Raw genomic sequence first — 18,840 nt, forward strand, 5'->3', positions numbered from 1 at the left:
GCAATTGTCCCCCTTCCCTTTCAAGTGCCATCGCCCCTGATCCTAACCCTATGATCTATAGAGGTTTCACAATGTGCAGTCCCTTCGTAACGAAACAGTTTTCCGATTTCTTTTATCGTTCCATAATTGATAAAAGCAAAGCGACTTTTTTACGTTTCTCGATAAGAGTGAAACGATTTGTCAGGAGTGCATACTCCCCATCTCCCAAAAAGTAAAAAAAAAAATAATTTTTTATGATGTAGGGTGTCCCCACTCCACTTTGTAGAGTGGGACTAATTCCCTCCGGATCCGCGCATCAGGCAAGCCCAGGGGGATTCGAACTCTCGTCTCTGGGGAGCATACCCAAGACTTTAAGCCAAAGAGCCACACCTGTACCGGTTAAGTAAAAAAAAATGGTCTCTCTCTATAGCTAGAGCCATTGGATCTTCACAGAGTTTCATCCCTTGCATATCTCTACCGCACAATTCTCTCTCTCTCTCTCTCTCTCTCTCTCTTCGGAAGATGGAAGATAAAACCCTCATACTACATCCAAAATCCATCTAAGGCCCTCCCTCTCATAAATAGGTGCGCCCTTGCCTCCGACTCAGACCCAAATTGACCCGCCTCTCAGGAGCGTCAAGTTCGATAGCAAATGAGGAACCTTAACTCTGGCATAAAGTTGTTTGTCGATTTCTTGTTTTGATTTTGGTCTAAGCTTGAAATTAGGTTATGCGATCCTCTCTTTATTTAGGAGCTGTTATTACAAATTTGATTTTTTTATTATTTAAGTTACCAAACGTAATTCTGAATTTTAGAATCACGTATCATAATATAAAAAACAGAATAAAAAATCCATATCAAAATCAAGAAACAGGATCAGAATTGTTGCCAAACACATAGAAATAATTTTTTGGTTTACAACATAAATAATTGAGCAATTTGGATCATCCAATGAGGTGTGCCGTATACTTCAAAACCGTTCATTTATCAGGCCACGAGGTAAATATGTAGAGCCCAAAAATAATACGCAAACGAATACTTAGAAGTTACACACCATCCGGGAGTTTTTATATGATGCCCGACCGTGAAAATTACAAGGCAGGGTTTATTGATTTTTGATCTAAGTCAAATCACATGTTTTTTATTTATTTTTTATTACTTTTCACTTAGATAAAAAATCAAATGGCCTGTTTTGAATTTTGACACCTGCCTTTTGTAATTATCACGGTCGGCCACTACGTAAATTCTCCGTCAGATACGACTTAAACAAATACAAAACTTGCTTTTATCCTCCTCTTTAACGCGACTCGAGAGAAGAGAAACAGAGCAGAAAAAGGATCCCAAGATCGACTAACCAGCAAAGCGAAGGATATTGGATTGTTCGAAGCTTACAAAAGTTAGGGTTTCCTTCGTGGATCAACAGCTCGTAAGTACAGAAACTTCGAATCAGAGTGCAAAATCCTCTTTGTGTTTCTAAACCCTAGCTCTTTCTTTTTAAGAACTTTATTTTCCGTTAATTGCTTTTGTTTCTTGTGTAATTCTAGGAAACAGAAGCAAATCTTTTCTGAATCTAATGAGACTCCGAATTGAAAACTTGTTGAAAGCAACGATATTTTCTGTAATTTCTTGAACGATTCGGTTCTATTAACTATTTTTGGCAATACGCTTTTGTTTAATTTTATTGAATTTTTCAGGTTCTGTAAGAAGAAAATTAGTTCTACAAGTTGACAGTGGTGCTAGTTATCATGAACTGCGAAGTTTGTCATCTTAAAGAACTGGTGAGTCTCGAAGATTTTGACTAATTTTAGTTCGATTTTATGGATTTTTACCTGTTTCTTTCATAATAATTTTATGTCCATTAATCTAATTGTCTTCGGGAGAAACTGACATTGGAATTATTATACATTCATATGATTTTTTAATGGGAAAGAATTATATTGAAGAAAAAGTGATAAAACACGGGAAAACCCCGATGATCGAGATGATCTAAGTAATATGGGTGACGAGGGCAAAGCCGCAATTTATTATACCTCAAGGGGGAGAAAATCAAAGACTTCCAAGTCTAACCTAGAGCAACCTTCCCTCACTAACCTATCAGCCACTGAATTTGCCAACCTCATTACATGAAGAAAAGATAGAGAGGAGCCCACCGCCCAGTCGGAAGTTTCATCAGTCCACCGAGCAAAACACCGAGGAGATGTACTGATGCGGATGAGTAAGAGGGAAGAAGATGAAAATTAGAACAAAGAACACAACAAGAGAAGGAGAACCAAAATGGGAGCAATGCTCAACCCAATCGATATTCCATCAACAACATAAGTTTATCAAAATCCAAAATCCCCTTCCACAGCTGATTTCTACCCTTTTAAATGAAAGACAACAAGAGAAAATTCGTCCAACCTCCCCCACTAGCTAACTTTGGGACTCACATATCATTATTTGATAAAATTAAGAGATTTCTATTATTCCTAGATACAATACAATTAGCCCTAATGAGTGATTAGGGCTAATTGGAACTCATAAAATTTGACTAGCTTGAGAACCCACATACACAGTCCACTAAAACTGCCATATCTCACTGACCACTTGTCCGATTTTCGAGCATAAATACTTGTTGGAAACATCTCAAAAGGATCTACAACTTTCTAGTCTACCACTTTTCAAGATTCTGCCATTTTGAAGTCCAAAAATTAGGTTTAAAAAAGGGCAGAAACATTATAGCTGGAATACACCTTGGAACTCCACCAAAGCCACCTAAGCATGACATGACATGGATGCCATGTTGGTACTGCATCACCCTCTAACCATTTTATCATTTTTAAAGAGTCGCCCTTCACTATTACTTTGCCCATCCGCTCTTGCTCCAACATCATTATTCCTTTGTGCACCACCCTCATCTCCTCCTCATTGGAATTGGCGACCCCTACAGGGCCCGAAAACTTTCAAATAGTATTACCATCCCCACCATCTCTTAGAATTCCTCCTATTCCCTCCGGTCCAGGGTTGCCCAAACTAGAATGATCAAAATTCAACTTAAATAATCCGCCACTAGGAGGCTCCCATACATGAGAAATAACCGCCCTTGCCTCTCTACTACTACAAACCAATAACCAACTTTGCCAAAGATCATCGGCTGAAGCAAATCGAAAAGTCGACAAGGCCCTAGCCCAAGCAATAGTGAGGACAATGATCTTTATGAAGAGAAAGTGTGGGTATTTCACTAGACATCTAAACACCAGCCCATTCCTTTCTTTCCATAGAACCCAAATAACCGCTAGCAAGGTCAAGTTCCATAAGATCTTCCCTTTACTTTGTCGTGCGGCCATAGCCCAACCTTCTAAGTGCTCTAAAAGCTTGGATGGGAATACCCAAGAGATTCCAAATCTACTCAGAATCTTACTTCACACATACCTTGCCGTCTTACAATGAAGAAAAATGTGGTCCACTGATTCTCCCGCTTCGATGCAGAGAGCACGATGGTCTATAATCCACATGTGCCAATGGCGAAGGTGGTCCACAGCGAGAATCTTGTCTAAGGCCTCCGTCCATGCAAAGGCACCGATGGAATCTTCTATACTTCAGCCACTGGCGAGACTGCAGGATTGGACCTTTTGTATGTTGTACCTTTTCATATGTCGTACCTTATCTATTTTCTACTTCTTTTATTTGATCGCCATCTGATAGAAGAGGAATCATCTTGAATAGTTGGACCCCACCTTTCATTGATCTGGACTGTTGCCTGTGTGTCCCATACTCTCTGATTAGATGATCCTATCCGATTGATTAGTGTCCATTTCCAGGCTTTTGATTTGATAAATTATACTCATCCAATCCAAGTAGATTTTGGGCCATGATAATCCGAGGTGGGCACTTCTAATTGTAATATAGAAAAAACATCATCATAATATGATATGCATTCACCACATTGGTTTGTTCATCCTTAAAGAAATAGTGATATTTCTTTGATAAGTTTTTGTGTGAAATAGTTGTATCTTCATCTCACTCTTCTTCCATTTTCTCTTAACATTGCATAAAGTAGTGCTTGCTTATGTATGATGACAACTCAGAGTTTAAATCCTGTAATCCCATTTTGTCTCCTTTGTGAATATCTAAAAAATAGCTTCAGTTAATGGGGATTTCTACAAAACAAAAGAAGATTAGATAAGCAATCCCAGCAAAGAAAAAAAGAAAAAAAGAAAAAATGAGAGTTGGGAGAGAAAGTCTGGATTCCATGTGTCATTCATAAAACCCTGCTGTTGACAAGCATATGAAGAATGTGCATTCCATTATTTCTTTCAACTTCTTAGTGTTTTGGGTAACTTCTATTTACAATGCTTATCCTTTGTGCGGTAATTTCTATCTTTGCTGGGGTTGTTTTAGGACTACATCTGTTGACTGATTATTTATATGCTGTACAAATGTAGGAGGTGGAGCACTTTGAGATTCGGGAAGTGCTTCGCTGTAAGTAAACTTTTTTTTTTTATCATATCTTGTGAATAATAAATTTTTCTCCCATTCCATTTGTCTTATCTTGTGGGTTGTTGTCTTGGTTGGACCAAGAAAGCAAAGAATCACACAGCTACATCTGTACCATAGTTTATGATCTTGTGTCTTTTGATGCATTTGTGATGCGAACAAGTTTTGGGGGGCCTTGTATTAGAGTTATTCCAGCTTTAATGTGTATTCAGCAGATTTCGTTGGCAATGGAGATCATTTTTTTTTGTTTTTAGCTGCTTTATTATAAGAAGTATAGTCCTGAAATTAATCTTCCATATGAATACATTCAGTTGATGAATAGGTTTTGTTAAAGAATAAACTTCAGAAACTAATATTGCAGTGAGCTATACTTGAAATGATTAATTTTCCACTCGACGAACTTCACACATGGTAATGATATGTTGGAATCTGCTGCACTGTGATTTCATCTCAAAAGCATGGCTTGGTCCTGAATTGATTGGTCAATGTATTGGTGGGTTTTTTCTGAGTTGCGGCCGTCCGAAGGAATCCCACCATTGTGGAAATTATAAATTTTAATAAAAGTTGACAAGCCACTTTATTATCAGACATGCACAGTAGAAGCCTCATTTTGAATGATATCCAGATTTTGAGCTTTTGGTATTCCCTGGTCCTTTCTGGTGGAATCATTGAGAGGAATGTTTTATTCCTTCAATTCTGGGCATGTGTAGATAGGTATTCCCCAGCTCAAATCTTTTTCCTTTGTATCTTTTGCCTTATTTTTTCTTCTTAGTTCCATAGAAGACTTTTCTATCATATTTTCATAAGACCCTCCTATTATATTCACAAATGAAAATCTGCAAATTATGAAGAAGAAAAGCAAGAAATGGAAGAAAGATAGTTTTGGGTCTATAGATGCGAGCAAGGTTTTATATTTCAGCCGAAACATGTGCCGAAATATTTTGGTTTTGGCTAGGACTGAAACGGAATTCACATGGAATCAAAATTTTAAAATATTTCACCAAAATTTTGCCTAAATTTCGGCAAAATTTCGAAATTTCAGTTTCACACCTATTTACATGACTTCCCCCAAAATTTACACGATTTCCACCGAAATTTACACGGTTTCCACTGAAATTTACACGGTTTCAACCGAAATTTACATGATTTTCACCGAAATTTACATGATTTTCTCCAAAATTTCAGTGATTTCCACTAAGGAATTAGAGGTGGCTGGAGGGTATGAGAGAGGGTGAATTCTAAAGGGAAAATGAATTTGGAGCACATGACAATAATCTATTATAGGAGGAGATAGGGTGGAGGCAAAAAATTGATAGTCTTATATATGAAAAGAGAAAAAGTTATCGGGGTGGAAAAAGATTTTACTATCATTTGGTGGCTATATCATACCCGTCGAGTCAGCACTATCTAATCTCCCAATCTATTATATGTCTTTATTTAAGATTTCAGTGGGGGTTGCGAAGAAAATGGAGAAGATTGAAAGGAATTTCCTTTGGGAAGGAAATGAAGAAGTAAATAAGCTTAAACACTTTGTCAAGTAGGAAAATCTGATAAATAAGAACAAAACATTCCTTGGAAAGTGGCACTGGTCGTTCGGGGAGGAAAGAGAAGCATTATGGTGGAGACTTATTGTGGGTAAATAGGAGAGAGGGGTGGTGAGAATGGGAAGTTAATAGGCTAGGTAGGAGTAGAGCTGTAGAGGCTTTGGTGCTTAGAGGTCCATTAGTCCTATTGTGGAAGAGTTCAAGTCTCGGATTGAGTTTATGGTAGGGGGTAGGGAAGAATGAGCTCTTGGGTAGATGTTTGGGTAGGAGATGTTCTGTTGTGCCAAGCCTTTCTGAGTTTCTTTAGGTTAGTTAAAAATAAATATGCTAAAATTTCAGATTGCTATGAAAGGAGAGATGGGAGGGTAGTATGGGGCTGGTTAATGTATTTGAATTTAAAAGAATCCAGTTTAATAGTTTAATTAACCTCCAATCCATACTTGAAAAATGCTATGTACTTATGTAGGAGGAATATAAAGATCAATGAATATCAGCACTAGATCCAATAGGAAAATTCACGATCAAGATGTTCTTCAAAACCCTCAACTCTTTAGCCAATACATCCTTTCCATGTAGGAAGCTTTGGTATGCTCCAATCCCAACTAAGATTCAGACCTTCATGTGGACAACAGTAAGACGAAAGATCAATACTTTGGATAGGATGAAGAGAAGGTACTTCCAATTGGAAGTGGAGGAGGAACAGCAGACCACTATCTGGTCCATTGCAAAAAGCATATGAGGTGTGAGCTGAGGTGTTGTGCTTGTTTGGAATCAGCTGTTACTATGCAGCCAAAATCAGCAAAGGAAGTATTGGAGGTTTGGATTGCATACGCTTAGGCAATTTGGGGTTTATTATATGGAAAATGGTGCACTTGGCTGTTTTGTGCGGCATTTGGAATGAGAGAAATGAGCGCACCTTCAATAACAAGGCAACCTCAGTAGCATTGGACGCAATGAAAATCAAAACATCACTTAGTAACTGGTACCTATGTAGGAAAGAGGCTATAGGGTATTTCCAAAAAATCCTATTTAGGAAGTGGAAGTAGATACTGCATGGAAGATAGCCATAGAAGGTCAAAGCGAGATGGAAACCACCGCCCAAGAACATTATCAAACTGGATTTTGATTGTTGCTCCCTTGGCTATCCTCGTTCAACTGGTGTAGGAGGAGTTTTTAGAGATGATGAGGGAGGCCTTGTTCTATCTTATTCCGGTCAAATAAGCTGTACATATTCAACAGAGGCAGAGATGATAGCACCTCTTATAGGTATGTGACTGTTTAGATTAGAATTAGGAGGTAGGCTTTGGATTGAAGGCGACTCTTCAAAGTTCAAATGCTATTGCTTGTAAATCTATAATTTTCTCCTTTTTGTTTTCTTATTACAGTTGCATTTAAAAATATGTATAAGATCAAGACCTTGACATACCATTCCCATCTTATACATAAAAATGTGTATAAGATCAAGACCTTGACATACCATTCCCAAAAAAAAATAAAAAATCAAGACCTTACCATCGGTGTGCTTTTATATTAACTTTTGCAAATGCTAGTATATGGAATGTATTTTACTATTAGCTTAATCTATTGTCTGAGATTAAGTTTCACTTATGTGGGAAATATTGAAGAAATGCCGACTCAGCCATCCAAGGCAGCAAAAGTCATTGGAGGGGAATATTTGCAAACTTAGTCATCCGAGTCAGCAAAAATCGTTGGAGGAAAAGCCTTACATAATTCTCTTTTTATTGTACGAGAGCTATTGCCTCACGACAAGGTTTTAAATGTCGGTTTTGGTGTGGTTTTGGCCGAAATATTTTGGTTTCGGTGGAAATTTCGGCCGAAATCATGTAAAAATTTGACATAAATTTCGGTGGAAATCTTTTACATTTCGGTAGAAAATTTGTAAATAAGGGTGAAAAACAAAATTTTGGTTAAAATTTAGGCCAATTTCGGCTGAATTTCGGGGAAATTTCGCAGAAATCATGTAAAAATCCGATTCAATGTAATTTCGGTTTCGGTCCAAACCGAAACCGAAACATTTCGGCCAAAATTTCGGATTTCGGCCGAAATTTAAAACTATGCCTCACGACAGGTCATGTGTTAAAAACCCAACAACTCCTTGATATTAAAAGTCCAAGTGTACGGCCACCGGCTACCAGTGTTTCAAAATGCGGATGCGGCGTAAAATCCGGCCGAAGAAAATCCTAGTCTTCTCGACACGACGCTTCGAGTAGTCGGTTGATGTGGCTGACTACTTGGTTGACGCAGTCATTAGGGGTGCAACTCGAGTCGGGTTCAACCCGAAAAAAAGTCGGGCCGGGTCAGGTTCAAGTTGGGTTTTCTTAACTCTGGTTTAGTTCGGATTGGGTTTGGGTTGAGGGCTTGGGCAACCTACCCGAGTGAAACTCCGCATTTTTTTTTTTTAGTTTTTAGTAAGCTTAAAAACTCGGGTTGGGTCGGGTTGGAACTTGGGTCTGGTTGGGTTCAGGTTGGAAAAAAGGGTTCCTTGGGTTGTGTCGGGTTGAACTTCAACATTTTTTTAAAAGTTTTTAGTAAGCTTAAAAACTCGGGTTGGAACTCTGGTCGGTTCAGGTTGGAAAAAAGGGTTCCTTGGGTTGTGTTGGGCTGGAAATCGGGTCAGGTCGGGTCCGGTTTGAGTTGAGTATATAGTTCCTTGGGTGGGGTTCGGGTTGGCCTCAACCCAACCCGACTTGAGCTGCACCCCTAGCAGTCATAATTCGAGAGAGTCAAAGGTGTTTTTATTGACTCTGTATGGGAAAACGTGAAATGCGGCCAAGGTAAAAGAGAGTTGACTCAGGGGAGTCCATGATGACGTGGGGGAGTTTAAAAACTATGCGGCCAACCCAAAAGAGGGGCCACATGTACTGCCAACCCCAAAAAAATAGAGGCCACGTGAGGGGGAGTATTGAAGTATAAATGATTAAATAACACCAACTCTAACAGCTTAATCTTTTGGAGTAATTGGTTGTTTCACAAGAAAGGTCCTGTCATTTTTAGACAAATTTAATGTTCATGAGATCCTGTGGTTCAAAAATTACTGACCGAAGTGTAGGAAGGGAAGCTTCAGTCCTCTGGGAAGGCCTTTGTTTTGGTCAAAACTCTCCTGGTGGACATGGTGCTGTTGTTCACAACTATCTTCTATGCATTATGTGGTTGCAGGAACAATAAGGGTATGATTAATTTTGTCGCTTTGGAGAAGCGATGTACAGTCAAATTGAATGAGAGACTTTTTTTTTATTCCAGACTTTTACTCAAGGAAGCAGGATTCTTTCCTGGGAGCCTTCGATTCCCGCTCTGGCAACCTTGAGCAGGATTCCTCCCTGGGATCCTTCGATTCCCGTTTCGATTCCCGCTTTGGCAACCTTGCTTTTACTCCATCTTTCGTGCGACGATAAAGGATGTTATGAGCTATGATCTAGATTTTTCCTAAGGAAATGCTAATTTATTTTTCAGACTTGATTATCGGAGGGGTGGGGGTCAGCTATTTAGAAAGGTTGGACGATGACTTTTGGTGATTTCAAGAATTAGTTACTTCTATTATAAGATTTTTAAAAATCCCTATTGCATTTTTATATGTAATTACTTGGTTCTTATTTTTCACTCTTCTAGTATTTGGCTTGACTTCTTTAAATATAAAGTTTGTACCTCGTTTGTTGTGAAAATGTGATCTGTACTTTTTCTTACTGTAAATCATTCTTTATCATTTCTTTTTGTATGATATAGCTTCAGAATCACAAGACTCATTACTTTTTCCGTATCTTATATGACCTTTTGATTTGATTTTTGCTTATCTTACCTTGACATATCTATTGACTTTTGTGTTTGTTTAAACTTTCAAACCTATCATCATCATCATCATCCTTATTTTTGGCTGAAGTAACAAAGTGTGTGATACTGGATGCAGGCATACTACACACGGTTGTATTTCATAGAGCTTTGGGTCTTGTTCGGCCGAAAGACATTGATTCTGAACTTTTTGAAATTACCTATGTAAGTGATGTGATCAGGACTTAATGGCTTGAAATACTTAGGGATATTTTATTTATAGTTTTTATCTTTCTGGTTTTTTTAATGGTAGTTTTAATTTTCTTTGTTAGACAAATAACATGGAAATAAATTCCTAAATTGTCCTAATTGGCAAATATGCCTCTTATGGGCCTACAATCTGCATTAGTTAGTGATTGTCAGACCTTTGAAGTTACTTGAAGAGTTCTCTAGAAGCAATCTGACTACTTACAGTTGAATTCATGCTTAGTATTGTCTATTAATGTCTTTGATATTGTTCTTTCACCCTGAGGTCGGGGTTTCAATCCCAGCTTTCCTATCAAAAAAATAAAATAAAAATTAATGTCTTTGATATTAAAAAATTGTGCAAGGTAATGAAACAAATATTTTTCCAGAGTGGTGTCTCATGTTTTTGAAAATGTGCATGGCCATTGAACTTGTTGGAATTTGATAATTGTTTTGGTTGCCATATTGCCTATTGGATATATAATGGCCAGGATTCACGTTTCCTCTTGATATTATTGACAATTCAGACTCATGTTTTTTGAGAAATCTTATTAGGACCTCAATCGACTGTTACTTGGAACTGTCTATGGGTCATGCATCAGCATATTGATTTATTTATTGTATCTCTAGCATTTGCTGTGGATTGACCTGAAAAATCCCTTCACTGTAAAGAAATAGCATCACACTTTGGAGTTTGTTTGTCCGTACCTACCTACATATATTAGTTGACTTTTGACAGCCTTTAGAATCTGTGTTTCTGGGCTATTTATCAGGAAAGAATGAGCATTGGACACTGTTTTCAGTGAGGGGTGTCCATAAATCTACCACCAATAAGCTTATTCCAGTAATATCTTGAATGCTTATGTTGCTTGGATGTTTGTGTTGAGCTTTTTCCCTTTTTTGAATCAATGCTACATACTATTACTGGTATCACAGTGGTATTTGAAACAGCTTTTTTTTTTTTTAAAGTTATATTTATGACTTCTGGCGTACTTCTGGCTAAATAGCTTATTCCGTGAACACTACATATGTTCCAGATGACACTCTTCTTTTATATACACACATCTATACCTTAAATAGCCTTTCATGGCACGCCCTTCCTTACCGCTCATGCTAGATATATGGTGTCCTTCTCGAACATAGTATCTTTATGTCAAGACATGACATCACGCATCGCTTGAATGGTCTATATGGGCCACATGGTGAACTAGTTACTACGTGGCTCCACTGCAAACATGATGGTTGGCCAACAAAAGTTCTTCCTAAAATAAGGCGACACGGAAACCGAATGCCTTCTGTTACATCCATACTCCATCAGTATTTAAAAACTAGGACTCGGACAAGAACTCGGCCAAGATAAAACCCAGTCAACTCCTGTTAGTCAATGATTTTCAATTTTCATTAACTCAGTCATGCCAAAGGTTTTTTTTTTTGACTCGGTTGCGCAAAACTGTCTTGGACGAGAGCTTGGCTAAGGTAAAACTGAGTCAACTCGGGCAAGTCGATGATTGGTTAGGAGAGTTTTTAAAGAGTCTTGTATACAGTACACAACTGCGCGACGCTGTGTGAAAAATAGCTGTGTTTGATTAAATCACTTGATAACTGATAGATGGGGATTTACCTTAGTTTTGTGTGATTTCTTGCCGACATAAATCCAAATGTCAGCAGTGGTAGTATCTTAAATTCATCCTCTTGGAACACATGCCTAATAATCACTCTTGCAACAAAGTCATAGTAATGCTATATTCCTCCAGTTTTTTTGGGTTCAACATATTGACATATCATACCTTGTTCTAAGTGTCTTACCTAGTGTAACCCAGTTTAATATTTTTTTTTTTATTATTAAAATTTTCTTTTTTGAAAAAGGTACTTCCAGTTTAGTATTTTTTTGTAGGTAAAGCTGGGATCGAACCCCTGACCTCAGGGTGAAAGGCACATAGTCTTTACCAGTTGAAAAAGATTTCTCTAGTTTAGTATTGTGATTATTGTCTCGCACTGACTTGAACCTTCGCGTAGGTACAATGTGGAGATGCTGAAGTTGAAAAGAAAATAGAGGAAAAGATTGACCAGTTCATTGGTTGGGTAGAGAAACATCCAAACAAGAAAAGCCAGGTTTAGGTTTTCGCAACTTAGTTATCTTTTACTTTTGTGTGAAGATTGTTTCACTTTGGCACTAGTACTTTGCTAGATAAGCACTCTATTATGAGTGGTAAATTCAACATTTGAACTCCTGAGAAGTTAATTGGCTAGTTTTTATAATCACTGACCACACCAAGTGTGGGGAAGCATTTCACAGTTTGCCGTGGTGGTCCATATGGCCCCTTGCATCATACATTTTTGTTTTTCACCCCCGAATATTTTTTTGGTATTTGCTAAGGTCCATCACAAAAGGCATTTCGCGGCTGGTCTATTGCATGTTAGACCGGCCACCTCTTGAATGAAGACAAAAGCTGTTGTCTCCATTCACGAGGTGGTTGGTCTGACATGCGACAGACCAGCTGCGAAATGCCTTCTGCGATGGACCCTTTGTCCCTTTCAATTCCCTATTTTTTTTTATCTCAGTTAACATGTGGCTGCTTAGAGTTAGAGTAAAACCAATTGCGTATCGCATAATTCATGGGCGTATTACAGTTGATACATATTGACTCAGACCCCGGTTGACATGCTATCCATTATAGGTATTTTGAACCTTGGTTACTGCACCATTTTCTTCCTACTTGCATCTACTGGTTGCAGAGCATATATCCATTCTGTTTGCAGCCTTAAGGTCATAAGCATGAGTTATACACTATCTTCTCTTATAAGGATGTGTAGAAACAATGACAGTGAATGTGATTTTATTTTCTTTACAATGCTTAGAGTTAGAGTTAATTCCATTATTCTGTAGATTGACTTGTTTCTTGTGTGTATAATCCGTTGAACATGAAAACTTAAGGGCCTGTTTGGATGTGGGTTTATTTTATTTAGAATACTTTAGAGTTCATTTCAATTCGAATAAGGTTTTGTAGAAATAATGACAATGATTGCGGGTGCCGTTCAAAAAAAAATGACAATGATTGTGGGTTTGTTTTCTGTAGAATTCTTTAGAGTTCATTCTATTATTCTCGATTGATGCTGTGTGTATAGTCTGGTGAACCTGTAAACTTAAGGGCCTGTTTGGATGTGCCTGCAATCTTGGATGGGGACATTTGGGGATGTACTTGTTGGCAAGTTTTGACCCGTTGGTGATGGGATCATAGGTGCCTGTTTCAGACCTATTCTAGGCACGGTCGTAAATCCAGGCTTAATAAGTGGGGGCCCCAATAAGTGTCATAATTTTCCTTTAGAGTTTTATGTTATGTTGAAGGAAAAGAGGTAGGGGCAGACCGAAAACAACCTGGGTAGAAATAGTGAGGAAAGACTTGATGGCTAGGAACATAATAGAGAACATGACCTTGGATAGGAGAGAATGGAAGAAAATGATCCATACTGACAAACCCAACTAGTTAGACTTAGTCAATTTGAGCCGGGTAGATTCTTTCACTTTCTTCATGAAAATTTTCTAAAGGATTCATTTAGCCGACCCCAACTAGTTTGGGACAAGGCTTAGTTGAGTTGAGTTGAGTTAAGTTAACATGTGGCTGCTTGTTGCCTTAGTCAATCTTCTGTATAATTTTTCATTTAACTTTAGCAATGATTTGCAGATATGTTTGTCTTTCTATGAGTTAAAAAACAAGCAGGCTACATGGTTCAGTAACAGAACTGAACGCTTGTATTGGGAGCATTGGTACATCAATTTGAATGTTGTACACTTGAAAGCACATTCTACCAAGTCTCATCATAGCAAAGTGGTTGTAGGTCCAGGAGGTATATACATTTTTTTTCCTGAAACCAATGGTTTCACCATAACGCGATCTATAAGTTTACTCATCATTTGACTACAGAAAGTGCATTGGAGGAGAGGAGTGCACGCCATGCTGCCTTGGAGTTATCACTCCTTGAAGTCTTATTTCAAATCATCAGGTTTGTCAATGAAAAGAAGGATCACATTCCTCCTGTACCAACTCCCGAGGCCGTAACGTTTCCACATGAGATAACAATCCCAAGGTTATCTGCTCTTCCTTTTTCATCTCACCTTACTTTAAGCACATTCATGCATTTTTTTTCCTGATTATCTGTGTTTTACAGTAATACTTTTAATTCTCAAACTCCTGATGGGACCTGATTTTTTACTTTTGTTTCCATGCACAGTTCCTCGGATTCTTCATTTGGTATGGACATGTTCAAGAGGATGCTCCAGAGCGGGCACCCCACCATGCTCAGCTAACAATTTGATCCAGCAAAAGTGGGCCTTTCTTCATATTCATCTACTATGTTTATGGTTTTTAACACATGAACTCATTTCGAGAAGATAACATAGGCATTATGCTGGTTGCGGTAATCACGATTTATTTTCCTCTATTCGCGGCAATGGGGAGATGCTCTGCGTATATGTATATCCAGATTGATTTCTTTTCTTTTGTACAGTGAATTTCCTCTCTTTTATATGCCTCTTGGATTTAATCATGCTCTGTACATATTATAACAATGTAGATCAGATTTTTTTTAATGTATTCCTAATTGTGGAGTTGAGGCTGAAACTCAATCTAACAGTTAACATGTTTGACCCCAAAAAACAATAAAAAAAACTGAAAACAAGATGAAATAAATAAAAGAAAAGCTGTAAAGTGGGCATATGTGAACAATGTGGTTGGTAGAAATCATATGCTATTGACTTACTATATTATGAATTCACTTAGGCTACTTATAATAAAAATTTAAGGGATATGGTATTCACAAGTTTTAACCTCTTGTTTTCTACTTTCCTCCCATTTCTTTTTATTTTGAAATATTTCGTTGGTTCAAACAACTTGCAAATGAGTTTTGCGAATCAAGGAAAAATTCAAATATAAGTTTTTATATGGAACAACGCCCATGGAAGTGTAGCTAAAAAATTTACAGTTGCCCACATTACTGGTTGATCTAAACCATTCATTGTGAGAGAAATTACATGGTTTACGTGTGTAGCTGCAGTTAATGGGGTTACAGCATGGGTGCCGCCCTTGATATTTGATCCAACAATGGGCTCCCTCATTACGCGCAGCTAAGCCTGATACCATTAAATACTCCATTTCTTGAGCCCCGACTTGGATAGGATGTGCCCTGGAATTCTTTTCCGGATGATCCTAAGTCCTAACCCTACTGTGTATTCAGGTTCCTATACCCTGCCGTTGATAAGTGCAAAGAGCTGTAAAAGTGTTTTTACTGCTGTCAAAGTGTTTTTACTGTCCCCAAAAAGCTCTCTTAGCATTTATCGTAGGTAAGGGCAAAGAGCTGTAAAAGTGTTTTTACTATTCCCAAAAAAGCACCTACCTGACGATAAATGCTAAAAGACAAGAAAGATGAGCGTCTTTTATCAAAACATGTTTGTGCTGAAATCATTTCCCTCATTTTAAACTTCCAAAGATCCAAGTGTTAGGATCATCCGCCCAAAAATCTTCATTCTCCACCCAAAAATCTCCATTCTCTACACAAAACTCTTCTCCACGACACAAAACAATCTTCTCCGTAGGAACCCAAGGTGATTCTAACGCTTCGATCTGTGGTAGTTTCGATATGGCGCTGTCTATTTTTAAACCTCCACATATTAATGGGTTAGGATATGGGAAAGATTTTGAGGGCCCGACAAATGAATGATTTTGATTGTGTGCCTTACTGTATTTTGTTTTTTTGGCTTCACTGGCATGCAACCTTATACGTGGAAGGGGAAATAGGGGAAATAGCAGTGCTAAAAAATCATTAATTTATGGAAACATTTCTATACCTTGAGGGGCCTCATAAATGTGGCTTGCTCCCTTTCCATGGGATGGCCCTTTAAGAAGTCATTGTCGGATCAATTATCACAAACACAATTTTTGGAACATGTGGTCTGTTAAATTTTAAAGTGTATTTTTTGGGTAGCTTTATTTTATTTTTATTTTGAGTGATGTAGTGAGGAGAAATATGTATTTTGTGTTCATGGGCATTTTGGTCTTTTGTTGGCCTAGCTTGCACATGTGTTAGCCACACATGTTTGGTACAATTTTTCCCACCACTTCCTATTTCAAATTCAAACATTTACTTGGAACTCCAAACCCACTACTTCTCTAAGCATTTAAGACACCACTTTTCCATACCCACTACCACTTACCTAAGCTATCTTCTCTTTACTTTCCAAGACTAAGCCTAAGTCTCATAACTTCATTTTGGTAGAGATTCTCCACAACCTAAACGTTCATTGAAGCTCTCTTGTGTGCAAGCTTTTCTCTTGAAGTTTTCTTCTTTTTTTGTGTTCTTTATCTTGTATGTTTTGTTCTTCTCTCATATATTGAAGCACATCCTTTTTGGGCATTGTTCTTCTTCTACTTTGGTTGTTGTTCTTGGGCTAGTGTAAACTTTGGTTTCACTATTTGAGAAGAGGATTTTCTGGTGTTGTGAAATCTGTCTTTCTCTTGGTCGGTCCTAACTCGAACAGACATTGAAAATTCTACAATTTGGATTTTCTTGGAGGAACCCTAAATGAGGCTTGATGGATCAAGAGCCACACATCATCCAATCAAGTTGTTCTCAGTGACATTTTGTTGGACTCATTGTTAAGTTTTTATCTAACCTAAGGTGGGTGGCCTAGCAATGATCCTAGCCGTTAGTTCGGCTTGCGGGCTAGGTCCAATTGACCATAAACTAAACAACTTGGTTTTAAGCTTATCAGAACGTGTTTAAACTGACCCATATATGAAAAAACGTGAAGGAGGTGAAGAGATGTAATGGGAGTCTCTCTCTCCCACGCAAACTCTATAGAAGGAACACCCAGGTTTTTATCTCTCTTTCCTTCAGGACCCTTTTCTATTGCTTGGTAAAGGGTCCCCTCGGTCCCTTAGGTGGGCCAAAGTGTTTTTGCCTAGGAAATATTGGGATTTGAAGAAGGAAGAAGAAGAAGATTTAAAATGAAAAGGTAGCTACACGGTTAATGCTCGAGGGGTTTTCTTTGTGACAAGGGCAACCTTTCCAACAATCTAAGTGATTTCCTGCCTTTATACTTGATTGTTGTTAGTCGTTACCCCCTTTCCTCCAAAACGTTTTTGGAAACATTACAACTTTCCACCCGCTGTGGACTGGGCCATTACGGCCATTACCATAACAAGAACTATTGACAAGCCTAACACTTGGGAGATGATAGATTCGCACTGGGCCATTACGGCCATTACCATAACAAGAACTATTGACAACCCTAACACTTGGGAGATGATAAATTCGCACCCTTGTAGGATAATGCGCACCAGTTTTAACGTGAATTGTGGGCAAACTTTAATGCCTTTTTCATTTCAATTCCCGTAAAAAGGTGCAAATTATCATGCAGGGGAGGAATAAATCATCGCCCAAATACTTTTGCCAGCTTTTGGACTGTTAGCAAAGTCTTAACTTTCAACCATTTCGTTCGGGTTGGCATTTTAAATTGGTCAACATAAGACTATTGCCAATCCTAGAAACACAACTTGTAACAGCCTGGAATTTTTTTACTGCGCGGATCGCTACAGATAACAAAACATATTTATTCCTGTAATTACGCAGCGGAAGGTTAAAGTACATCATGAATTTACAAAAAATCACAAGTATGACATATTTAAAACCTTTTTACATCTGAGGAGATTGAATAGGTTCATCATTTCTGTATTTTCTCAAGTTGCTTTCACACTTCTCATAACTAAGGTTCCTCATTGACAAATATTCATGCATCCAAATTTTCAAATCCTGGTGGGAAAAAGTGGGTTAGGAGAGTATGTATATAGAAGCTTCGAAAAGTAGCTGAAATCAGTAATAAAAGACAGTTCTATAAAAATATGCAGTATTTTGTGTAGAACATAATGTGAATTTTAAAATTAATACTAGTAGGAATTTTTTATAGAAAAAATTTAACCAGATAGTAAAACAAACCATTTAAAGCCCAATAGTTTCCAACTGTTTTTATTTCTGAAGTTTCCTGTAATGATCCGTCTCACCCTCGTATTGTCCGTTTTGGACTTGGACCGCTTCTGCTTTGGGGTAAGTCGACGGCTCAGAGGTATAAACACGTCACACGAGAGAGACTATCACACATTTACGTCTTCCATTTCTTATTTTCGTTCAAACTTTTCGTGCATATGAAATCCAACAATTCATTTTTCAGAATTCATCATTTTGAAACATATTTCATCATTTTGAAACAAATATGATTTGATATTTTCTAAATGTAAATAATGAATATTCGAAATAAAACAGATAAGAAATATCTGAATATATAAAACAACATATAATCATATCCCCATCACTTTCATTGAGAAAAGATACCAGTCGAGTCTAGCTATCACCTGCCTTATCAAACCTAAGAAGTGGGAATTTGAAGATGCTTGACCTTGAAGATGACAACGATAAGAAAGAAGTGATTCTCCTAGCCTTTTTCTCTCTTTTCTTTCTTCTTCTTCTTCCTTTTTTCTTCCTTGCTGCTCTATTTATAGGAAAAAATGAGGGAAATAGTAACATGTGAATAGTTTTTATGTATAATAACTGTTATTTTTATCAGGTATTACACAATTATTAGGCAAAAACACAACAAAAAGGGAAGAAGAAAGGAGAAGAAGAAGAATATGTGAGATCTCACTGTCAGATTGTATTGAATTCACAGTGTTGGATCACCATGTTGCTAGATTAGGCAAGTGGGTTGAATGGGGTAACCTAGCTAGATTAGGTAGCTAGCTTAAATTAGCAATTAGGCTAATCT

The 18,840-nt window shown here is 37.7% G+C and overlaps 1 protein-coding gene across 2 annotated transcripts; it reads left to right on the forward strand.

Annotated features, from left to right (window-relative positions):
• Positions 1 to 1,242: 1,242 nt before the first annotated feature.
• On the forward strand, positions 1,243 to 14,647 carry LOC143875454 (meiotically up-regulated protein). 2 transcript variants are annotated; one of them, XM_077377001.1, is made up of 9 exons: positions 1,243 to 1,405; positions 1,524 to 1,597; positions 1,674 to 1,757; positions 4,404 to 4,440; positions 9,922 to 10,007; positions 12,045 to 12,140; positions 13,712 to 13,874; positions 13,952 to 14,114; positions 14,259 to 14,647. In XM_077377001.1, exons 3-9 carry the CDS (start codon positions 1,725 to 1,727, stop codon positions 14,332 to 14,334), a joined length of 654 nt encoding a protein of 217 aa, XP_077233116.1. In that variant the 5' UTR covers positions 1,243 to 1,405; positions 1,524 to 1,597; positions 1,674 to 1,724; the 3' UTR covers positions 14,335 to 14,647. The 2 variants fall into 2 exon arrangements, with proteins under 2 accessions (XP_077233116.1, XP_077233115.1); XM_077377000.1 differs by lacking the exon at positions 1,524 to 1,597 and having other exon boundaries at positions 1,244 to 1,405.
• Positions 14,648 to 18,840: the final 4,193 nt, after the last annotated feature.

This window comes from Tasmannia lanceolata, unplaced genomic scaffold, assembly GCF_043159265.1.
Source record: "Tasmannia lanceolata isolate RefF3 unplaced genomic scaffold, GAP_Taslan_0.1 ptg000004l, whole genome shotgun sequence".
In the NCBI taxonomy this organism is placed as follows: Eukaryota; Viridiplantae; Streptophyta; class Magnoliopsida; order Canellales; family Winteraceae; genus Tasmannia; species Tasmannia lanceolata.